Here is a 23,456-nt window from a genome sequence, read left to right as displayed (position 1 = left end):
TTTATATTCTGGAGTTTGGGCAGCGATTGTAAAGTCAGGCAGATTTAGTGCCTAAGATAGTTTATGGCCTCAGAGAAAAGTGTCAGTATAAAAATAATCATTTTGTCTTAGTTCCTTACACACAGTACTTTTTTTTATTATTATTTTTATTTTTTTTTCCAATGTGAAATTAAACCTGAGATAAAATGAGAAAAACAATCACAATCTGTTTGATCTTATATCCTACCTATTCTGAATTTCTACGTTAATAACAGAATACCAGGGATGCACAGATTTTGGACTTGTGAAATATATTTTGCAATACTCCTCTACTACCCTATAGATAAATATAACAAGATGTAACTGAGACTATCACAATGAATATTCACTGCTGTACATCCTGAAGTGGCAACTTTTAGTTTAAAAGCCATCATAGCTGTATGTAGTTTAATTCTTTTACTCATGACTTTTTAAAGTTTTTGAGATGGTGCTTCATTTTGCCAAGTAGACTGAAATATATATTTCTACGTGCATAATGTATATGGATATACAGAATCATTTGGGACTCTCTCCTTCAATGGTGAGGACTGAAAATATTTAAAAGATGATATCCAGTGTAAGTGTGATAACAAAGCTGTCTGGAGCTGGTACTAATGTTCACTTGCCTGTATACTCCATCTTTCTCTGACCACTGGCCAAGGAACTGAAGTTGTCCTGTGATCAACCTTGCAGACTCAAATACACTTCTGCACAGTCTGGAGAGAAAGAACGAGAACTTTTAGGATTATCCTTCTGCACTCTCAGTAGCTAGTGATTATAACATTGTGATGCTCAAGGCAAGTTTTCTCCCAAAAGCAAAGAGGGACTGAGTAATTGTTGCTGAATTAGAGAGATCTAATCATATGCAAAAGAAAAAGGATGAAAACTATGACAGTAGTAAGTCTTACCTGCAGTGATCTCACGCAACACATTCTGAACTGGTTTAAACCTCAGTTTCAACTGCACTAAGTTATTTGGGTCAGTTTAAACTCAGGATGCCCTGGAGACAATCATGACTCTTGATGGAAATAGTTATGAAAAATGGAGCTATTTGACTATAAGTAGAAAATATGTTCCGTGTTAAATCACTCTGTCACCCCAGGCAAGAATGTTATTCTCCCAGCTTTTTCCTGTGACCTTCTCCCTTCCCCTTTACCTGTTTTCTCCAAGGGCAGTCCTGTCTCTGGTTTACCACATTTAATAGCTACCTTGATATCTACCAGTTGCATTGCAGGAGGTAGAAATTACGGAGTCCTTTTGCCTTTTTCCCTTTTGGGCTTAGGTTTTTACTAGGCCTAGAGGGGCCAAGCATATACTGAATATTTATTATTTTTCACATATGACCCCACCCAAAATACATAGAGAGACAAACGAACACCCCTTGCATAATACCTGTTCTTTAACATAGACCCACTATCACTTAGAAGTAGTAGTAGAAGTGCTCTGCCATACGCACATTGTCTGTGATCCTGGAAGGAACACATGCCAGTAGATGTTTTACTTATTTGCTATGTATATTCACTTCATATGTGTAATTTATGCAGTCTCAAAGTCAACATGGAAGAAGATATAAGAATTCCTGGAGATCTTTATAAATACTCAGTGGGGACTGAGAACCAAAGGATGTATTGATTCTTCAGGCGTTGTATAACTGGCACAATTAGAGAGAAGCAGTAGACTCTTCCAAGACTATTTTATTAACTGTAGTTTTGCGTAATTTTAGAAATGGTTACAAGTTCACCTCCTGGCCCTCTCACTTCAAACAGTAGATGTTGAGTACCACATGTAAAACACTCTTTAATCTATTGATACTGACCAGCCTAGTCATAGTGTCATTATTTATATTATTAAAAATTCAAATATTATTAATGTAAAACTGTATGAAAATGGTTCAATAAATACTGTATGCAGGTTGCTAGTTCAATTATTGATACAAAGACTTAGACTGGTTAATATTCTTAATTATGATGGTAGGAGCCCAGGTCTAGGAGACAAATTTGCCTTTCACAAGGTCTGATGAACAAGAGGAAGTTCCATTTTACACATACAATCTAGTGCTGCACAAAGAAATAATTCATTCTAATAAACCTGTGTTGAAACTCTAACTTTCATAAAATGCAGAAAAGAATTGTGAGCCTTGTCACAATACAATAGCTATAGCACAGTAATATCTTGTTTCATGTCTTTTCATCTTAAACTATCGTTTTTTAAAGGATATTAATTATTCCATTTTGAGTGCAGAATGAAAACATTTACAGAGTTGCTCCTCTGCATCACTTAAAATGCTGAGGTTAGCCCCAGATATTGTGGATTATTCATATGAGATACCGTCAAGATCAGTTTTGACTGGATATAGAAGGGCAAATTCAGATATCAAAAGCATTACTGACAGGGACAGTCAAGCTCCTCAAACCTGTTACAACAGTGCACAGAGAATCTGCTTTGCTATGTAAAGAACTGCATCCAAATATATATACATATAGTCAAGAAGATATTTCATCTGAAAACCACTTAATTATAAATGATAGGATAAACTTTTTCTCATTTCTAAATGCATATTATGTCACATTAATTTTTGAAAGGTGATTTTTCTGCACAGTTATAATGAATAAAGGAGCACAAGCATTTAGCTTTCCTATTTCTGGATTAAAAACAAGAAGGACATGAAAAGACTCTGTCAACTAAACAGAGTTTTAACTATGAATGTTTCCATGCTTTCAATCAAACATTTATTTTACAAACATCAGCATGGTTCCATACATCATGAAGACGTCTACTGCCAAGTGTTTCCCCTTTCATAGGTACTTGGGAGAAAGTTTATTTCTTGTGTCAGCAAGAGGAAATACTTGAAAAATTGAAACACTCTCAACTATGTGCTCAAAGTTCTGTAAATATATATGTTTTTCTTTTCTTTTTTTTGTTCTAAATCCAATGTTTAATATTATTATTATATTATAAAAGTACTTATAATCCCAGCGCCAGCAGTGGAATATTACTGTCTACCTCCAAAGGATTTACAGAATATAGAATGAAAGTTAATGTTGAACATTTTTGCGTCTCAATATATATCTGTCTACTGGACCACAGTATAGACTTTACATTTCAGTTTTACTTTTTCACCATTTATACTGGTATTTCAACAAGAAGATACCTACTCTAGGTGGGACCCCTTTCACTTATGTTCAACTTTGTAAAAGTTATATGTTCATCATAAGCTGGTAACCTAGAATAATTTTTGTGTGTGACAGGAACACATGTTTGAGGAATGATTCCTCCCATTCCCATGTGGTGAAACTGAGCAATATACTGGATGTGAATCCTCTCCAAGTGACCAGAATCTTTCTGATGTCAAGCATTTTTTCCAAAGTCTCATTATATAACAGGTTGACTACAGACAGAATCTGTACAAAAGACTTATGGAAAGATATGCTGAACTCGTGCAGTCTTAGATGAGTAAAAATAAGCAAAATGAACACCCTAGAGGTCGAGCTCTGAAACTTTTATAGAAATAGTTTACTGACTTTGACTTGTGTTTGCTTCACAGAGTGCCATAATTCTACTGGTAACATTTCTAATTGTTTCCAATACCCTGTAATAAAAATGAAATGTGGATTTTTGGAAGGGAAAAACAAAAGTGTGAAATCAGTCTATAATATGAGTCTGACATTTTATTGTTTAGATCTACATAAATCAAAAAAGTTCTAATACTTAAGAATTTGAAAATATATAGTGATTATACAATTAAATAAATAAGGGAATCCTATTTTGAGAATGAGATAGCAAGACACCCATATTTCCCTCATTGGAATTTCAGTTATGGTGATTCAGAAATGGACAACATGTACAAATAATCAGCAGGGGCCTGACTGCTAGCACTTGGATGACCAAGTTCCCTGTAGGGTTTGTCCTAAATAGGTAGTCCTCAGTCTGTGAAGTTAACCACACAAATCAGAGAGATTTTCCTTTTGGAACTATGTCTTGGTGCAAGCATTTTTACTTAGCCTAACTAAAGCATAAACCAGATGTCTAAAATTACACACAAGCCTAGATGCCAGATATGACACTTGAACCCTGTATTAACCACGTGCATCAACTTAAAAAGATAAACACTCTTATGGTATCCATATGAGTATCATATGGCTATAATATGATTGGATGCCTCTTTTAGAAAAAAAGAAAAAAAAGGAAAGAAAGTCACCTTTGCTACTGCATTACCTTAATGTTTCATTGTTACATATTAACTAGTAAAATTCAAATTCAATGAAAATGTCTTTCAAATGAAGAGTCCTCCACTTGTGTTATTTCTGTTACTATGCTTATTGTTTCAAACTTCTTTTTTTTTTCCCTTCTTTTCTCCACAGGAAATGATCTGTTTCTAGTTGCTGTGCATGAACTGGGACATGCTCTGGGCTTGGAGCATTCTAATGATCCCACAGCAATCATGGCTCCATTTTACCAGTATATGGAAACTGATAACTTCAAACTACCTAATGATGATTTACAGGGCATCCAGAAGATATATGGTATGTCATATTTTAATTAGGAAACAATGTTTTCACTTAAGAATGTGTTTGACAACCTCCTGTCCACATCACCTCTCTAAAAATTATTTGTTGGGGTAGGCTCTGCCACCTGTTATCCCAAAGGCCTTCTTGTGATAATGCCAAAAATTCTGATGAAGCTCTTTTACTTGTTTTCTCACTATTCACAACTTGCATTCAAATTTGCACTCAGCTGGAATGGTAATCTTAAATGTTTTAAAAGGCCATAGAGAAAATATCTGCAAAGGGATCCCAATCTATTAAAATATTAAGACATGCAGGCTTTAACCATAATGAGCTTATTTCCACAGTACTCGAAGTTAATATAATTGTATGAATTGATTGCTTCTCAGTTATCAGTTTATCAGTTATAATACTAAACAGTTTCCTGGGTAGATCAATTTTGTGGTTCCTGAAAACCCTTTTTTTGTGATAAATATAGCTAATTGATCTCAAAAAAATGTGATTATGAGTCCAAGACTTTGAGCTACACAGAGGAAAAAAAGACCCACTTTTTAAAATATGGTTTATTTTTTTGTGGCTGGAAATAGGAGATACATCTAGCGAAGGTAAATTCTGTATGTATTTGAGAATGCAAGGTAACTGAAAATCTAAAAAGAAAACAAAACATAGCCCTGTATGTTAGAGAGTATTTTGATTTTCTAGAGCTGAACAATGGTGATGACAGATTTGAGTGTTTATAGGTAAGAATAAAGGGGAGGGTCAATGAGGCAGATGTCATGGTGGGATTCTACTATAAACCACCCAACCAGGCTGAAGTGGAAGACAAAATATTCTATACGTGGCAGTTGGGAGAACTCTCACAAACGCTAGCCCTTGTTCTCGTGGGAGACTTCATCTTACCAGATGTCTGCTGGAAATACAACAAAGTGGAGAGGAAACTGTCTAGCAAGTTTCTACAGTATGTGGAAGATAACTTCCTGACACAGCTGGTGAGTGAGCCAGCTAAGGACAGCACCCCTCTGGATCTTTTGCTTGTTACCAGAGAGGGACCTGTGAGTGATGTGAAGGTTGCAGGCCATCTTGGGCATAGAGATCATGAATTAATAGACTTTCTGATTCTTAGGAGGGAGTTAGCAGAACTACCACCCTGGACTTCTGGAGAGCAGACTTCGGCCTGCTAAGGAGATTGGTTGGGGGAGTCCCTTGGGAGACAGTCCTGAAGGGCAAAGGAGTCCAGGAAGGCTGGACACTCTTCAAGAATGAAATCTTAAAAGTCCCCACATGCCAAAAGACAAGCTGGGGTGGAAGAAGACCAGCCTGGCTGAACAGAGAGCTATTGCTGGAACTCAGGAGGAAAAAGAGGGTTTATGACCTTCGGAAGAAGGGGCGGGCCACTCAGGTGGACTATAATGATGCCATGAGGCTGTGCAGGGAGAAAATTAGAAGGGCCAAAGCTCAACTTGAGCTCAGTCTGGCTACTGCTGTTAAAGACAATTAAAATGCTTTTATAAATACATAAACAATAAAAGAAGGACTAAGGAGAATCTCCATTCTTTATTGGATATGGGGGAAATATAGTGACAAGAGATGAGGTAAAGGCTGAGGTACTTAACGCCTTCTTTGTCTCACCCTTTAGCAGCAAGACCAGTTGTTCTCCAGGTACCCAGTTCCCTGAGCTGGCAGATAAGGATGGTGAGCAAAATGAATCCTTCATAATCCATGAGGAAATTTTTAGTGACCTGCTCAACGACTTAGATGTATGCAAGTCTATGGGGCCAAATGGGATCCACCCATGGGTACCGAAGGACTTGGTGGGAGTGCTTGCCAAGCTGCTTTCCATCATTTATCAAGAGTCCTGGCTATCAGGGAACTGGCGGCTAGCAAATGTGATGCCCATTTACAAGAAGGGCCAGAAGGAGGATCCAGAAAACTACAGGCCTGTTAGTCTGAGCTTGGTGCTGGGGAAACTCATGGAGCAGATTATTCTGAATGCCATCACACAGCACCTACAGGGCAACCAGGCGACCAAGTCCAGTCAGCATGGGTTTATGAAGGACAGGTCCTATTTGACAAACCTGATCTCCTTCTACGACAAGGTGATGGACTCAGTGGATGAGGGAAAGGCTGTGGATGTAGTCTACCTAGACTTCTGTAAGGCTTTTGACACTGTTTCCCAGCATTCTTCTGAGCCTGGCTGCTCACAGCTTGGATAGGTGTACACTTTGTGTAGTTAAAAGCTGGCTGGGTGGCTGAGCTCAGGGTTGTGATGAATGGAGTTAAATCCAGCTGGAGGCCGGTCACTAGTGCTGGTCCCCAGGGTTCAGTACCTGGGCCACTTCTGTTCGATATCTTTACCAATGATCTTGACAAGGGGATTGAGTTCGCCCTCAGTAAGTTTGCAGATAACACCAAGTTAGGTGTAAGTGTTGATCTGCTTGAGGGTAGGAAGGTTCTGTGGAGGGATCTGGATAGGATGGACTGATGGGCCGAGGTCAACTCTATGAAGTTCAACAAGGCTAAGTGTCGGGTCCTGAACTTGGGGCACAACAATCCCATGCAACAATACAGGCTGGGGGAAAAGTGGCTGGAAAGCTGCCTGGTGAAAATGGACCTGGGGGTATTGGTCAATAGCCATCTGAGTATGAGCCAGAAGCATGCTCAGGTGGCCAAGAAGGCCAACAGCATCCTTGCTTGTATCAGAAACTGGGTGGGCAGCAGGTCTAGGGAAGTGATTGTCCCCCTGTACTCAGCTCTGGTGTGGCCACACCTTGAATACTGTGTTCAGTTTTGGGCCCCTCACTACAAGATGGACATCGAGGTGCTGGAGCATGACCAAAGAAGGGCTATGAAGCTGGTGAAGGGTCTAAAGAACAAGTCTTATGAGGAGCAGCTGAGGGAGCTGGGGTTATTTAGCTTAGACAAAAGGACACTCCGGGGAGACCTTATTGCACCCCACAGTTACCTTAAAGGAGGCTATAGTGAGGTGGGGATCAGTCTCTTCTCCCAAGCTCTAAGTGATAAGGTAAGAGGAAATGGCATTAAGTTGTGCCAGGGGAGGTTTAAATTGTATATTAGGAAAAATTTCTTCACTGAAAAGGTTGTGAAGTATTGGAACAGGCTGCCTGGGGAACTACTTGAGTTACCATCCCTGGAGGTCTTCAAAAAAGGTGTAGATGTAGAGCTTAGTGACAGGGTTTAATGGTGGGCTTGGCAGTGCTATGTTAAAGGTTGGACTAGTTGATCTTAGAGACCTTTTCCAAACTAAATGATTCTATGAAAACAATAACATTATTCTGCTTATAGGCTGAATCTAAGACTAACTCTCACATTATTTTTCCTTACATTTCCAAAGCTATAATTTCATTCCTGGTTTTAAAGACTTTGATTCTATAGCTGTTTTTTTTGTTTGTTTTGTTTATTATATATATATATATATTTCTTTCCTACAGCAAAAAAATCGTGCTATTTCTATGTTAATGCCATGTATCCAGTAGTATAATTTAGAACTCCCTTGGTTAATATTCCCCAATTAATTTTGTATTAGATTTAATTTTATATTCACAGTTATTTTCAGTTTAGAGGTTTAACTATCAGGGTTAAATTGAATATTATCAGGGCCATTCCTTGCATATCATTACTACTACAAATGACATCTATATTGGTGTAGAATTACCATACTGCTAATTAGAACTCTGCTGCCATTATGATATATTTTATATTAACAAGCTTTTTAAAAATATTATATTAGTAAGCACTGATATATATTTTCATAAAGCAATTTCAAAATGATTAGCTTACCAAGCTTTTTTTTTTTTTTTTTTTTTCTCCCTGTGTGATTAGCTAGAAGGAAGGTTGTTTCTCATGACCTCATAAGTTGGTAGTCTAGACTTGAGGGCTAGACAACAATACTTTGCCAAAAACTAACCTCTAAGCTCTAACAGCTGTGGGCTATACATTAGGAGAAATGTGTTACCCCTGGGAAGTAATATCTGACATCACCAGCAAATGACATATGAAAACTTTGGTTTGGGGTTAAAATCATTCCAACATGAGCTACTGCAAACTGATTCCTTTCCTCCTTTAAAATCAAGAGGTGATCGGGAATCATACGCCTCAATACAAATGTCACGCCTATTGAAATAATTGCTGTGGTCTGCAATATTCCTCAAAACACCATTATTAACTGTAAATTATAATTGTCACAAACCTTAAAACTGTGAATGAAATAAATGCCCTATTAAATTGTATGACAACCATTTGGGGAGTTTACCATTTCCTTACATAGTCTATATTTTTCTTTAAAAAGTATGCTTATTTTGAACAAGTATCAGAAATTCAAATGACATTTATGAAGTTTTAAGGTTGTCTTACTATTAAAATGTCTTTCTGAAGTTGCTCATGCAAAATATGTTAGTTTTTTAAAGTCAAAATTGATTTTGTATTTAAATAATTTGGAGAGATAATCCAAATTTAAATTTTCATTTGTTTCCAGAAATATTACTGATCCAACTGAAACTTCCAATATTGTTGTACATGGAAAATATAAGTAAATGTACTAGTATGTTTAGAAAGGGAAAGACATATTCAATGCATCCATTGCAAGTAAATGGATTGCCATTAGGATTATCATAGAATCATACCTTGATTCCAACCTTGAGTTCGAAGGGACTTTAAAGATCATATGATTCTAACCCCCCTGACATTGGCAGGGATACCACCCACTAGATCATGTTGCCCAGGGCCACATACAACCTGGCCTTGAACACTTCCAGGGATGGGGCATCCACAGCTCCTCTGGGCAACCTGTGCCAGTCCCTCATATTGAAGGATTTCTTCCTTATATCTAATCTAAATCTCCCCCCTTTTAGTTTAAAAATGTTTCGCTTTTTTCTATCACTATCTGCTTGTGTAAAAAGTCACTCTCCATCTTTTGTATAAGCCCTCTTTAACTACTGAAAGGCCACAATGACATCTCCTTGGAGCCTTCTCTTTTCCAGGCTGAACACCCCCAGCTTTTTTCATAGGAGAGGTGCTCCAGCCCTCTAGTCATCTTTGTGGTCATTCTCTGGACCCACTCTAACAGGTCCACATCTTTCTTATGCTGTGGGCCCTTGCTGAGGGTACCAGTGTCTATGTCTATTCCCCTGTCTACGTCATTGATAAAGATATTAAACAGCACCAGTCCCAAGACAGATTCCTGAGGGAAACCCCTCATTGCCTGGACATAGAGCCATTAACTATAACTCTCTAGCTGTAGCCATCTGGCCAATTCCTTATCTACTGAATACTCCAACCTTCAAATCCATATTTCTCCAATTTAGAGACAAGGATGTCGTATGGAATCATATCAAAAGCCCCAGAAGCCCAGGTAGATGACATGGGTTGGTCTTCTCTTGTTGACTGATGCAGTCACTCCATCATTGAAGGTCACCAGACAGGTCAGGCACAATTTGTCCTTGGTGAAGCTGTGCTGACTGTCTCAGATCACTGCCTTGTCTTGTATGTGACTTGACATTGCTTCCAGGAGGATCTGTTCCATGATCCTCCCAGGCACAGAGGTGGGGCTCATCAGTCTGTAGTTCCCCTGGTCTTCATTTCTACCCTTTTTAAAAATGGGAGCGATGTTTCCCTTTTCCCAGTCACCAGGGACTTTGCCCTACTACCGGGACTTTTCAAATGTGATGGAGAGAGGCTTGGCAGCTACATCAGACAGCTCCCTCAGGACCCTGGAATGTATGACATTGGGTCCTATAGACTTGTTTCATCAGTTTCATCAGGTGGTCTTGAACCTCTTCTTCGCTTACAGTGGGAGGGACTTTGCTCCCCCAGATCCTGCCCAGAGATTCAGAGAATTAGAATCATAAAATCATAGAATGTCTCAGGTTGGAAGGGACCTTAAAGATCATCTAACTCCAACCCCCTGCCATAGGAAGGGATACCACTTGAGAGATGTGGAAATCCTGACTGACAATGAAGGCTGAGCCAAAGAAGTTGCTGAGTAGCTTTCTCCATGCCTGTTGTTGCCAGTTCTCCCTTCTCATTTATCAGAGGAGATAAACTCTCCTTGGCATTTCTTTTCTGACCAATGTACCTACAGAATCCCTTCTTGTTATTCTTTGCATCCCTTGCCAAGTTCAGTTCCATCTGTGCTTTGCCTTTCCTGATCCCATCCTTGCATATCCGGAAAGAAATATATATATATTTATATACATGAAAAGCATCTCTCTAGGAAGGCCATTGGACTTTCAGATAGAGAACTTATGGGGGGGATAGTTATTTTACCTTTCATCAAACCCTGTATATTATGACAGAAAATGTATCTACAAGAATAAAAATTTGTTTAAAACATTATACGGAGTTTTAGTTATTCCTTTTCAATACATTTATCCTCAGAAATTCTTCTAATTACCAAGTATCTAGCTTTGTTAAACTCACCAAAAAATAAAAATTAAATATAAAACATAAACAATTAATTTCAGAATTTTGAAGAAAAATGAAAATTATTATCTTTTTTTTTCTTTATGTGGTTGCATAGGATTTGAAGTCCAGTTTTAAGACCATCTATACATAGCAAAGGGAAGTGTGGAAAGCTGGGAACATGTTCTGAATAAGATAGTACTTTGCCTAAAAATTGGGTCAATAGAAATTATCACATATTTCATACATACGCATATGCAAATTGATAGGTGGAAGTTAAAAAGATGATTTGTATACCCATTGACTGGTGATAGTCTTATTAGGAAAAGTTTTGTTTGTAAACCCATTGACTGGTGATAGTCTTATTAGGAAAAGTTTTGTTTGTTTATTCCCTTTATTTTATTCAAGAGACAATGATTCTTTCTGAACAGTTCTTATTCACTTGGTAAAGTATATGTGATGAATAAATCCCTTATAGGTTTTATTGGATTGTTGTTCCAATATAGAAGAAAGATCCTGAATAGTGAAAAATAATTATTTTCTTCATTAGTGCCTTGGTTCTGTGGTATTCCTTCATTATACCCTTTAGCAACATGAGAAAGGCTGATTAGGTCACTTTTTCCATTTTCCACCCGCTGTAGGATTTGCACTGCTTACAGCAGGGTTTCTTTGTATTTCTTCTTGAAATGTCACTGATAGCCATGTAAATTATCCCTTGCTACTGTTTTTAAAGGTCCACCTGACAGGATCCCACCACCAACAAGACCTCTGCCAACAGTGCCCCCACATCGTTCGATCCCTCCAGCAGACCCGCGGAAGAATGACAGACAACCTAAACCTCCCCGGCCACCCACTGGTGACAAACCTTCCTATCCTGGGGCCAAACCTAACATCTGTGATGGGAACTTCAACACTCTGGCTATTCTTCGCCGGGAAATGTTTGTTTTCAAGGTAGGAGGTTGTGAATTTTTCAATGTTACATCAAATGTCTACATTTCTATTTTTATTTTTTTTTTAAGCAAACTCTCATTCATCCTGACTCCACTTTCCCAGCCCTCTCACAGTTAGAAAGTTCAAGAAAGAAATTAAAAAATAAACATACACATAGCTTAAATATCTAGCAAGGGACTGCTGTAATGATCTATTTGGGGAAAATACCCGTGTCAGCAGAAACTGTAATGCCTCAAAATGCAAGAGTAAATAAATGCTGCAGGTTATGGAGAGATAAAAAAAGCATAAATCAGCTCATGAGTAGGAGCTGGTAAGAATGACTTTGCTGGGAATACAGCTACATTCAGACATATAGTAGATACCATGTGTCTTAATTTTATTTATTTATTTATTTATTTATTTTGCCCAGAGCTATAATTTTAACTTTATTATTAGATCTGTCATTTACAATGGATGTGTGCCATTGTGTTGTGGTTGCATTAAACCCACATCTAAGTAAAGGTCTTTGTCACAAAAATACAAAAATCTTGTTGCAAATGGGTTGCTGTTATTTCCAGTCATCTTGCTCTAAGCTGATAAATGTGGTATATGCGACAAACTGTATTAATCAAACTGATCTGAAAGGCAGTCTTTTGATAGAAGGACTTTGCTAAGGCTCATGGACATCAAGGCTATCATAGGAAGTACAGTTTCCAGAAGGCATTGAATGTTGAAAAATAATTACAAAATCTTTATTATTCAGTGTCTTAAATCTTAAGACAATTTGCTGACAGGTATTGCTGTGTTCTGGAAACATGAAAGAGGATAATCTATTATTTTGAACTATTGCTGTGTCAAATGTGCTTCAGCAATAGGAAGCGTGGGATCTTTGTTTTGTAAATATATGACATGATTCAACATCATAGCTAGGGTCTTTCACATGAATGGATAGTACTTTTTCCTTCAGCAATATCACAAGTACACATGAATTTGTCCTAAAGCATGAAGCTCCCAATTCAATGTTTTTTTTTGTTTTGTTTTGTTTTTTGGTTCTTTCTTTTTGTTCTTTCTGGTGGGACCATTTCCCCCTTAACATGTTTTCTTTTTATGTACTGTATTGCTCCAGATAAATCTCTTTAGCAGTACTACTCAGACTTTCACTTTCTGTAGCATAACTTAGAAAAAGTATTTACCAATAGCTTTACATTAATTCATCCCAATTATTGATGAGTAACCAATTATTGATGAATAACTTCACAACCCAATTATTGATGAAAAACTTCATAACCCAATGAGAAAAAAAATATTTTTTCCCAGGAACAGCTAAGTATTTTGTCATCCCTGGGGCTGTCAGCCCTTTTCATTTGAATAGATGGTACATCTTCAAACTCTGGGAGGTCTTGAACTATCAGTCTTTTTATGACTAAAACTCAAAGGTTAAGGAAGAATCTAATTTTCTAACTTGACATTAAACAGGATATTAAAATATCTACTTCAATCTCATATCATCCACCTCAAGAGCAATAAAACATTCTCTCATTTATTTTAGACATAAATCGATAAATAGTGAAATGCTATCCCACTAATACAAAATTTCCTGTCTAGCCAAGTCAGTGTTCCTGGATAAATAGATTGACCACCATTACTGATCACTCTTTACTATTCTGATTGAAAAGAAAAACTGTGTTTTCTTGGAAAGTTGTTTGCTGCTTATTGCCTTAGCACTACATATATCGCTACATATTTACTATATAGCTTATATACTTTCTAGCATGCGTTTATGTTCTAAAACTAAAATTTTATTCCTGATGTCCACACTCTAATGAAGAAACATGGTCAAATATTATCAGAAAAAACAACCAGTAACAGAGTGTTTACAGTTTTTATGTCTAGAGTTTAGAATTACAAAATTCAGTTGCTTCAATCTTAAAAGCAAGATGTTGGAAGGCAAGAAAAAGATGACATTTGCCTGGATGAATTTCTTTAAGGGTCCCACAGTTCTCATTTTCTCTTCAGAGTACCTGGCAGCATGGCAAGAGATAACTTGGGTTAGCACGCTAAACAATGGGATTTAGTTAAGTATACAAATCCTGTTTTTGTAGTCTGTGTGTCATTGAATCCTTGGGTTATTAGGCCATTCTGAACATTCTAATTCAGAAATTAATTTGTTAATGATTTTCGTCTACTAAGACAGTCTCATTACCTGGTTGTGATTCTCTCTCTCTCTCTCTCGTGTGTGTGTGCATGGGGAGGAGCATGAAAGAATCAGGAAAGGGGAGAAGGAATTAGAAAAGTCAGAAAGTGAGGGGTTGTTATTTTTCTACTTTCCTTTGCAAAATATCAGTGAGGACAGGTTACAAGTGAAAGCTTAGCACATCAGACTGTAGCAGGAGCAGGGCAAGAATTCATTCTCAAAAGGTATAAACTGGAATAAGGAATGAATTCAAGGAGAGCATCCACCAGTGAAGGAAATGAAGCTGGGGGTTCTGTTGTCTGACACAACTGAAAAAGGCAACTGCCTGACTCCTGCTCCTTAATGCTAGTACAAAGAAAGCCTGGGAAGGCATGAGCAACAGGCTGAGAGCCAGATACAGAGAGCTGGAGAAAAGAGGGAATTGGTGGCAGTACTGTACCAGGTGGAAACAATTAAAGAAGAATTATGACCTTCATTGGAAGAATTATTGCTGGATAGTTCCAAGATGAGTTAAAATTAATCAAGTTGGAGGCTAATCAAATGATATCCTTTGCTTTCTTTCTCTTTATTCACAGGTCTGTGATGACTGTGTAGTGGCAAATTTTACTGCCTTCTGAATAGCATGTGTGCTGTGTACCAATTTCAAAATGAAAATAGCTAATATTTTTATGTCATGGGCCAGTTTCAAGATCAGGTGCTCAATTTGTTTAAATAATCCTTGAAATTGCATGGGAGGTTAGCCACAGAGTTGAAGAATGCAAGCCCGTTTGAATAATTAAATTCTAATTTAAACATAAAACTGAAGCACAAAAGATAGTAGTTTGAGTTTGAGATACACTGTGGATTTTCATAGTAGATGACAAACAATATTAATTTCAAGAAGATTGCTTTCTGTTGGCTGTTTAGCTATTAGGTATACTTAAGTGTATCAGAATATTAGAGGCAATTGCTGCGTTCCGTCAAATAGATGAGCTTTGTTTGTGGTTTTAAGAATATCCAGTATTCTCAAATGGCTAGAACCAGAGTTAAACTGAATAACAGTAAACTTAAAAGGAAAATGGAATCTACGCTTATCCTTTTTTTACTGTTTTCCATCAATTTGACAAAATAGCAGTTCTAGCAACACTCGATAAAAATTGTGTGGTTTAAGAAATGAAATAAAGAAGAATTGTTCTTAATGTAACATGACTGGTAAATACAGAAGTAAAGCAATCAACCTGTTAAAGATTCCCCAAAGATCAGCATATAAAATTAGAATTTTGCAGGTGAACTGTTTTGGTAGAAATTACTGGATTTTATGGAAAAAAAATGTTTTTCAACAAATATATATGGATTACTGCTATATAAATGTATTGTTCCCAAAAGAATTTTTCCTTTCATTAAATTCATTAAATTAGGTGCCCTTAAAATGCCAATACTAGCTATATGGCATGGAGGCATAGTATGCTAAAAAAAATAATTAAAATAAAGAAGGAAATAGTTTATTTATTTTTAAGTATTGGCTTCAGTTTTCATCAAATGATATTTGAAAATGTATGAAGTTTGTCTTAATTGAATGTAGTTTTAAAATTACTGTTATTATTTAAAATGTGCTTGAACTGGTATAAGCAACCATCAGGACAAGACTTTCTATGACAAAATTCATGAGTGCCAAGTTTTTATCTTGAGGTTCCTGTTAGCTTCTGCATTTATTCTGAATGCAATTAGTATTAGCTGTCACTCTCATTTCCAGTATTTTCTCCAGCTATTTTCTCCCTCTGTTTAGTTAGGACTCTCCAGGGACATAGAAAATGCTGAAAAATGGAGAAAAAACAAATTGGTCCTCCTTTTCTGGAAAAGTTGTGCGAAGTGGTATGACACTGTCGGTCTGCCTGCTTTTAACGGAAAAACTTCTCAGCCACTGTGTATAGTAGTATGTTATATTTGACAATCCTGTTTTCTTCTTAAAGTCTCCTGGAAGTACCTCTAGGGTCCTCAATGAAAAGGATCCCCATTTTCTAAGGTCACCAGATAAGATCCATTAGTGAAGATGTTTACAGCATGCTTTTTCAATCTTCTGTAGAAAAAAAAAAAAAAGAGAGAGAGAGAGAGAGTTTTGAAGATGATGTTGGATGTCCTACCCATAAAGGTACTTATGTTAATGCTTTCTGAATATTTTGTACAGTTAATTTAAAAAAAAAAAAAAAAAGGTTTCAAGGGGTTCAATGGTGCACAGAAATTACTGTCTCTCAGATGTGCTATCTATCAGTATGCAGACAGAGTCACACTGGTTGTTGTGTAATTTTTGAGGTGTGTATAGCTTGTGTTTGACTCTATATGTTGATTGTTCCTTGTCAGCAAAATTACCTCTAGCTCTGTTTCAACAATATGTGTTACTGCTTATTATTTTTTTCCTTTATGCTTCTTTTAAGTTTATACTGATTTTAACAAAATCTTTAGCTTTTTGAACTGGGTACGTCTAGAAAATTAAGCACCACATGTGTTGAAATTTTCCTTCAGAATCAACACATTAGAGAGACTGGTCACATTTCTTTGTTTTTTGAAACAGGATTTTGCTTCGCAGAAGAACATCTCATAGAGCTTGCATTAGTACTTTCTGCTTTGTTTAATGCTAACTCCTGAAGAAACAAATGAATGTATTATGGATATTATATGATCCATCATGGTTTTAGTACTCATGTTTGAAAAGTTAACTCGCTCCTTCAAGAATACCAGATTTAACCATTGCCATTTAATAGGGTTTTTGTTGAAATGTAATGTAAGTGTAGAGAAAGAAGTGTGTCCACCAGGGCAAGAGCATTTACAGCTTAGAGAAATGTCTTCTGAAATGTTAGTGTTACAGATGGTAGAATATGGAAACAATTTCAGGAAGTCCTTAACAGGCTGCGTTTTACTATTTTATAGTAATTTCTCCACAACTTGCAGAAATTTGTTTTCTGACTCTTCATCTGCTAAGAACCCCTGTAAAACCATTTATGAAGTGCCAAACAAACCAAGCTAATTAGGCTGTCATTAGCCTTTGGCATTAGTTTAGGCTGCAGTTGCTTTCATACATAACTGTATAGATGCCATTCAATATCCCTTTTGGAATTGTGTATTTATATAGAGTACGCTGTTAAACACAAAAGAAGAAAAAAAATGTTTCTTGATATGTATTAAACAAAAGAGGAATTTTTAAAGCATTTTATCATTGACTATTTAATCATTAGACTGGTTGGTGTAATAAAAAAAATCTGAGAGACAGAGGGAAAATACTACTAATAAAAAGTAGAGATGAAGAAATAGACACAATAAGAGACTTGACTCCACAGAATTTGAAAGCATATATTTTTTCAAAGGTCTCCTAGACTGTGTAGCTGTTTTTGTCTCATAATGCTGTGGATGTCTGGTCTGTCAATTGCAGCCTGGGAAAGTTCAGAAGAGGATGCTGTGGAAGTAAACACTTTGGGATCTGAGAGGAAAAACACTTAACATATCAACTGTAAAAGACCAGGAACAGGAGGTCAGAAGTAGCTAAGACTGCAGATAGCAGATTCCTTTCTACCTCTTTTTCGTATCTTTATGATAGGAAGAATAACCTGATGGGAGTTGCTATTTTTGTACTCATTAGGGAGGACAACAGTTTTAATTCATGTAACTCAGGTTCTATGTTGAAAAGGAAGGAGAAAAGTGGCAAAAGTTCAGGGGGGACTTCAATGTATCACAGTAGACCAAGCCCATTGGAAATGTACAAGATGGATGTTTCATGGCACAAAAATAAGTTGTATGATATCAAGAACAAAAGCAGGGAAGTGCTGGAATGCTAAAAAGTCATAGTTAATGTATTTTTGTTATATAGGTACTTTCAGTAGCTGATGACAAAATATTTTCCAAACTTTATTTAAATCTTTCAGTGTGCTTCTAAGTTAGGAAAGGACTTTAGCTACCATGTTTCACAACTTTAAAATGCACTGTCTGTTCATCACTGTATGGGAAGCAGGTAGTATACGCCATCCAGCTGCAGGGAAACCTAGACAAGAATGTAATCATGTGAGTCATAAACTTCCCAGAGTAAGACATTTAAAAATCCTCCCACTCATCTTTGAAAAAATTGTTATGGACACAGTTTTATGTACATCTGAAAGATGGCAACCCAGTCATAGCTACACTTATTGAGTAGCACTTACTAACCTACATGTACATTTGTGTACATATGAGTATCATGTATAGAAAAGTATAAAGAATTATAGCTATATGTTACTAGGGATTTATTTACAAGAGTGCAAGTTTAATGTATATATATGTTATTGAAACTCATAAGCAACTTGAACTGATTAACAGTCTGTAATATCTGGCTAATAAAATTCCTATTATTTATGTACTGGCCTATTATAAATCATAACTTCAGAAAGATGCGTGACTCAATATCTTCAGCAGAGCCTTAGATTTGTCAGACAGAAAAGTACTATTTTTTTCCAAGAAGGCTATGTTTTCGTTGGCGAACAGTGTAGTGCAAAAGGATTTGATCAGCAGCAAAGCAGATGGCACTGAGCTTCTCTCATGTCCATCATATGTGCTTTGCTTTTAATTAGATACAGTCTGTCCTCTGAGGCCAAACAGTTCCACTATAAATGTAGTTCAGATTTTTCTGAAGGTCAGCCAGCCCTTAGACACTGGTGTCTTTGTGGGCACCTTGATGTTGTACCACACAATCCTCTCATTCAATGCAAGTGATGTTACCATGTTGTTAACATGTCATTGCCCACACCATCTTGACCTAAATAAACCCTCCCATGCAAAACTCATATTATTATTTCTCCTCAAGCCATTTTTTTGAGTGACACGATGGTACCTGCTGTTTGACTATCTCCTTAACACAAGTTTGAATGACATACTGCTGAGACATCACCTTAAATTACATACTAACATCTTTCTGAATTCTATTATCCCTGGGTGAAAAATAAGACAGAAACACTTGTTTAAATTAAATTTAAATTCAATTTAAACATAGGAAAGTACCTTCCCATTGTGAATCCTTACCGATCAAACACTGCAACAGGTTGTCCAGAGAAGCTGTGGATCCTCTGGAGCCTCAAAACCTTTGTGGAGCCTCAAAACCTGACTGGACACAGCCCTGGGCTTCATCTGATTCTGCTTTGAGCAAAGGAGGGGGTTGGATCTTCAGTGGTGCCTTCCAACCTCAGCCCTATTGTGTTTTTATGTAGGTATTGAAATGTGAGGACTAGAAAGGAATAGATTTGCAAATTGTCTCTGCATCATCTGCTTTTCCCACTCTCCTCCAAAGGAGGAGATTGAGCATTTCTTCATACTCCTCTGAATCCTCCATAGGTCCCTTCCAAACTCAGTCATTCTGTGATGCTGTGAATCCACTGAAATTTGACTGTTTTACCAATTCATGTCCCCATAGTATGTGATCCATTGTCTCTTTTAGGCTACAGCTCTCACAGGGAGTATCTAGTGAGATTTAATCAGGGGTCTGTTTTGTGACTGCTATGTTCATGTCAGGAGAAGGGGCCAGGCACAGCAGACGTGTATGCAGCTGCTGATCACAAAGCACTAACAGAGGGGACTGTGGGGAGCCACCACCTCCAGCTGTGCAAGACAGATCCTCTCCTGTCTCCTTTCCCTGTATCAGCTTTCAGGAGAAATCAACCTCCACTCCAAGGGTCAGGCTCTGGTCTAAAACACTTTATTCAAAGACTAATCCTTTCCTTCTGTTCTCATGATGAACCATTACACCTACACTTCCTACCCCACAGAGTCATCACATTAAAAAGATTTTTCACAATGGGGTAGGCAAAACTGAGCTCAACAAAATTTCTCAAATACTTGTATGAACCCATATAAAAATGTAGTGATGGGATGTGTCTGTAAAGGTTAGACAGTTAAACATGAATGTCAACAAATTCTTATTTCTGACTTAGTTTTAACCTAATAAATAGTGGGAAAAAAAATGTGAGACTTACTATTTGGAAGCCAAAATTCCAAGAATTAGTCATTTTTGTATGTGCCTATATATATATATATTCATAGAGTTGGTGGAATCTGAAGATCTCTGCCACTCCATGTAAAAGAATACAGTGGGTCAAATCTGTACATATTCTTAGGAAAGTACTTGTAACAATACGAATAAAAATGGAATTATGGCTTTCTCTTACTTCACCCAAAATAATCCATAAATGATAACATGCTTATACGTTCTTACTTGTGGATATATAGAATAACAAAAATTGCTATTTTAGTTAGCCGTTGAATATAACTGTCCCCCCTTCTTTTTCCCACATATGTCAAGAGTTTATTCTGAAACCTAGATGACCAGTAATTTAATTGTGCTTATGATCAGAGCAAGTTTAATATGACATCAAATGAAAGAAATACAGGAAAATTATAACTCTGCATGCCACTGATAAAAATTGAAGAAAAAAATCAAAAATATATATAAATAAATAAACATAAAAGACTTTGATCTGGCAAATTTATGTCTTATGAATAATGAAAGGTAAACAGAGAATCTCAGTGAGGAAAATATATGAACATAAAAGCCCTTGGTGAGCATACTCATTTGAGTAAGTACTAACAGTGCAAATTAAAGGTTAAAGATCAAATCCTGATTTTCTTCTCACAGTTACAATGTTTACTTGTTACAGTCACTTGTAACTATGAACCAATAAATGTTTTTACTTGCTATGTTACTACAGCAAAAACTTAACAAAAAGCCTTAACAGAATACTTGGGTACAAAATGTATTTAATCTTTTTAAACTTGATTATTTTCAGAGAATAAGTGTTTGAATGTTCCACTGATGAAAAAAATATTTATGCAATAGAATAGCAAAAAAATAATAAAATAAAAAAGACAAAAAATAATTGCAAAATTTCACGGCAAGGAGTTATTTAAAATTACATGGAGGCACCAGCAAGTGTTACCTTGGAATATTGACAATATTAACAATACATTTTAATTGGGGCTACATCTTAATGGAACCAAAGGGAGTAATTGGAGAAACATTTCAAGCACAAGACTTAATTAAAATTTTTTGTTGTACAAAATTGTGGCCTTTCAACTAATTTATGTAGAGATTTTGGGAAACAATTGTAATGATTTGTAATGTAAGCTTTTTCAAGCAGTGTTATTGATTAGTCTTGGAAATATTTGCTTAATCTTGATTTGCAGCTAAGGCTTTATATTCCAGAAGTATTTGTGTGTGTTTTAATTATTCATTTACTTTTTTTATTTATTGCCCATTCAAGAGGTTAAGGATCAACAACACAGAAGTTTAACAGAGATGAAAAGAAACGCATCTCATTTGTTCCTCTAAATTAGTTGTTTCCTGTGCAAAACACTGCACTACTAAGCAGTTGAAGTCTTAAATAATTAAGCAACATCCATGCACTTAGTTTTTTCAACAAATGAATGAAAAACCTTTTGCAATTTGAAAATCTACTAAAATATAACAAACTTATAATAAGCATTTATCAAAATTCTATATCTTCTTTTTCATAGCTTGAATATTTTTTGAAGTGCATTCTTCCTTGCCTACTGAGTGAATTCTTGACCCAGCTAAAACTAATGTGAAAAAGTCCATTGACCTTAACAGAATCAAGATTTCACCAGAGTTAAGTACCTTTGACATGACAGGGAGACTACCAACTATGAGTAATAGATATTAGGTAAAATAACACAAGAAACAGCACATTAGCTTGTAATATTAAGCATATGAAATCAAGAACTGTTTTGCTATATAATATGATAATATTGCTTGTCCAGTCTATAAATTGAAATGGGACAGGGAAAATTTGAAGTAATGATCTGACAAATCTGTCCAGTGAGAGTATCTTCACTGAGGAGAACAGACTGTATTATTAGATCAAACAATATACTTGATAATAGAATTCAATGATTTCCCCTTCTCCCTAGCAGAGCACCAGTGTTTCTTTTCAATCTTACCATGATGGGGTCTTTGCAGACGTTTTAGTGATATCTGTCCAGCTCTATAGTCACCCACAGTCATTTACTGCTTTAAATTGTAAATTCACAGTTTATCTGTAATCATATTTATTCTACAGTATCATATACGCACTGTTAGAAAGTCCTTCAATTTCTTCAAGATTTAATCCCTGTATCTGAGTGACTAAGCAAAGACAATCAAATTTGCTCAATCAGATAATGGCAGAACAAGTAGGAATGGTTTTAAACTAAAAGAGGAGAGATTTAGGTTAGAGATTAAGAGGAAGTTCTTCACTCAGAGGTTGGTGATGCGCTGGAACAGGTTGCCCAGAGAGATTGTGGATGCCCCATCCCTGGAGGTATTTAAGACCAGGTTAGATGAGGCTCTGGGCAACCTGATCTAGTGGGTGGTGTCCCTGCCTGTGGCAGGGGGGTTCAAATTAGATGATCTTCAAGGTCCCTTCCAACCCGAACCATTCTATGATTCTAAATATACAACATTTTTATATCTGTGTTGTTGCAGCAGGTATCATTGTTGGTTGCTCTTTGCTGGATATTCCTGTCTCCATGGTCTGCTTTTCTCTTTGCCCATTTCTGTCAGTCTCAACTCTGGATCACATCAAGAATATATCTGTTTAGCCACAGATTACGGTGGGAACCACTGCAAACTTTTTCTAATCCTGCCACTTCCATGGGGAAGATTTACTTAGTAGTGCAGCATGGTACTCAAAGCCTGATTTGGTACCAAGATAGATTTTGTTGTTGTTGTCATCAGCACAATTTCATAGATTACAAGCATTAAACTGTGATCAAACAGCATATATTAGTGTCTTAGCTGTTCAAGGGCTTGAATCCAAAATGACTCCCCTACAGAGTTCCTTACATCATGTCTTTCTCTATTTTCATATGTTATCAGCATATCAGAGCTTATTGCTTCATTCATTCACTTAGCAACATGAAAGACTGAGTTATCAGAAATCTGTATTCAATGCATGTATATTTTTAAAAGCTGAATTTGATTATGTACTGGTCTGTCCATCTTGGTCTGGACTAGTCACTTGTGTGGACTTCTCTGTCTCAGTTCATAAAATCATAGCATCATAGAATATTTTGGGTTAGAAGGGACCTCTAAAGATCATCTAGTTCCAACCCCTTGCCATAGACAGAGAGATTTTTCAATAGACCAGTTTGCTCAAAGCTCCATCCAACCTGGCCTGGAACACTTCCAGAGATTGGGCATCCACAGCTTCTCTGGATAGTCTCTTCCAGTGCCTCACCAACCTCATAATAAAGAATTTCTTCTGAATATCCAATCTAAGTCTACCATATTTTTGTTTAAAACCATTACTTGTTGTCCTATTGCTACAATTCCTGATAAAAAGCCCCTCACGATCTTTCATGTACACGGCCATTAGTTACTGGAAGGCATAGGAAAGGCATTTTGG

General features: G+C 36.6%; 1 protein-coding gene across 4 annotated transcripts in view; it reads left to right on the top strand.

The window, feature by feature from the left end:
* The window catches only part of MMP16 (matrix metallopeptidase 16), a 195,976-nt gene that overhangs the window by 135,171 nt on the left and 37,349 nt on the right, over positions 1-23,456 (top strand). For all 4 annotated transcript variants that reach the window (XM_035546312.2, XM_035546313.2, XM_050708948.1 and 1 more), the window contains 2 exons: positions 4,380-4,541; positions 11,674-11,891. In XM_035546312.2, the coding sequence (XP_035402205.1) occupies positions 4,380-4,541; positions 11,674-11,891 (380 nt within the window). The remainder of the gene's footprint in view (positions 1-4,379; positions 4,542-11,673; positions 11,892-23,456) is intronic.

The sequence above is a fragment of the Cygnus atratus genome, chromosome 2, assembly GCF_013377495.2.
Source record: "Cygnus atratus isolate AKBS03 ecotype Queensland, Australia chromosome 2, CAtr_DNAZoo_HiC_assembly, whole genome shotgun sequence".
NCBI lineage: Eukaryota > Metazoa > Chordata > Aves > Anseriformes > Anatidae > Cygnus > Cygnus atratus.
Note: the sequence above shows the minus strand (reverse complement) of the source record. Positions and strands in the feature narration are given on the sequence as shown.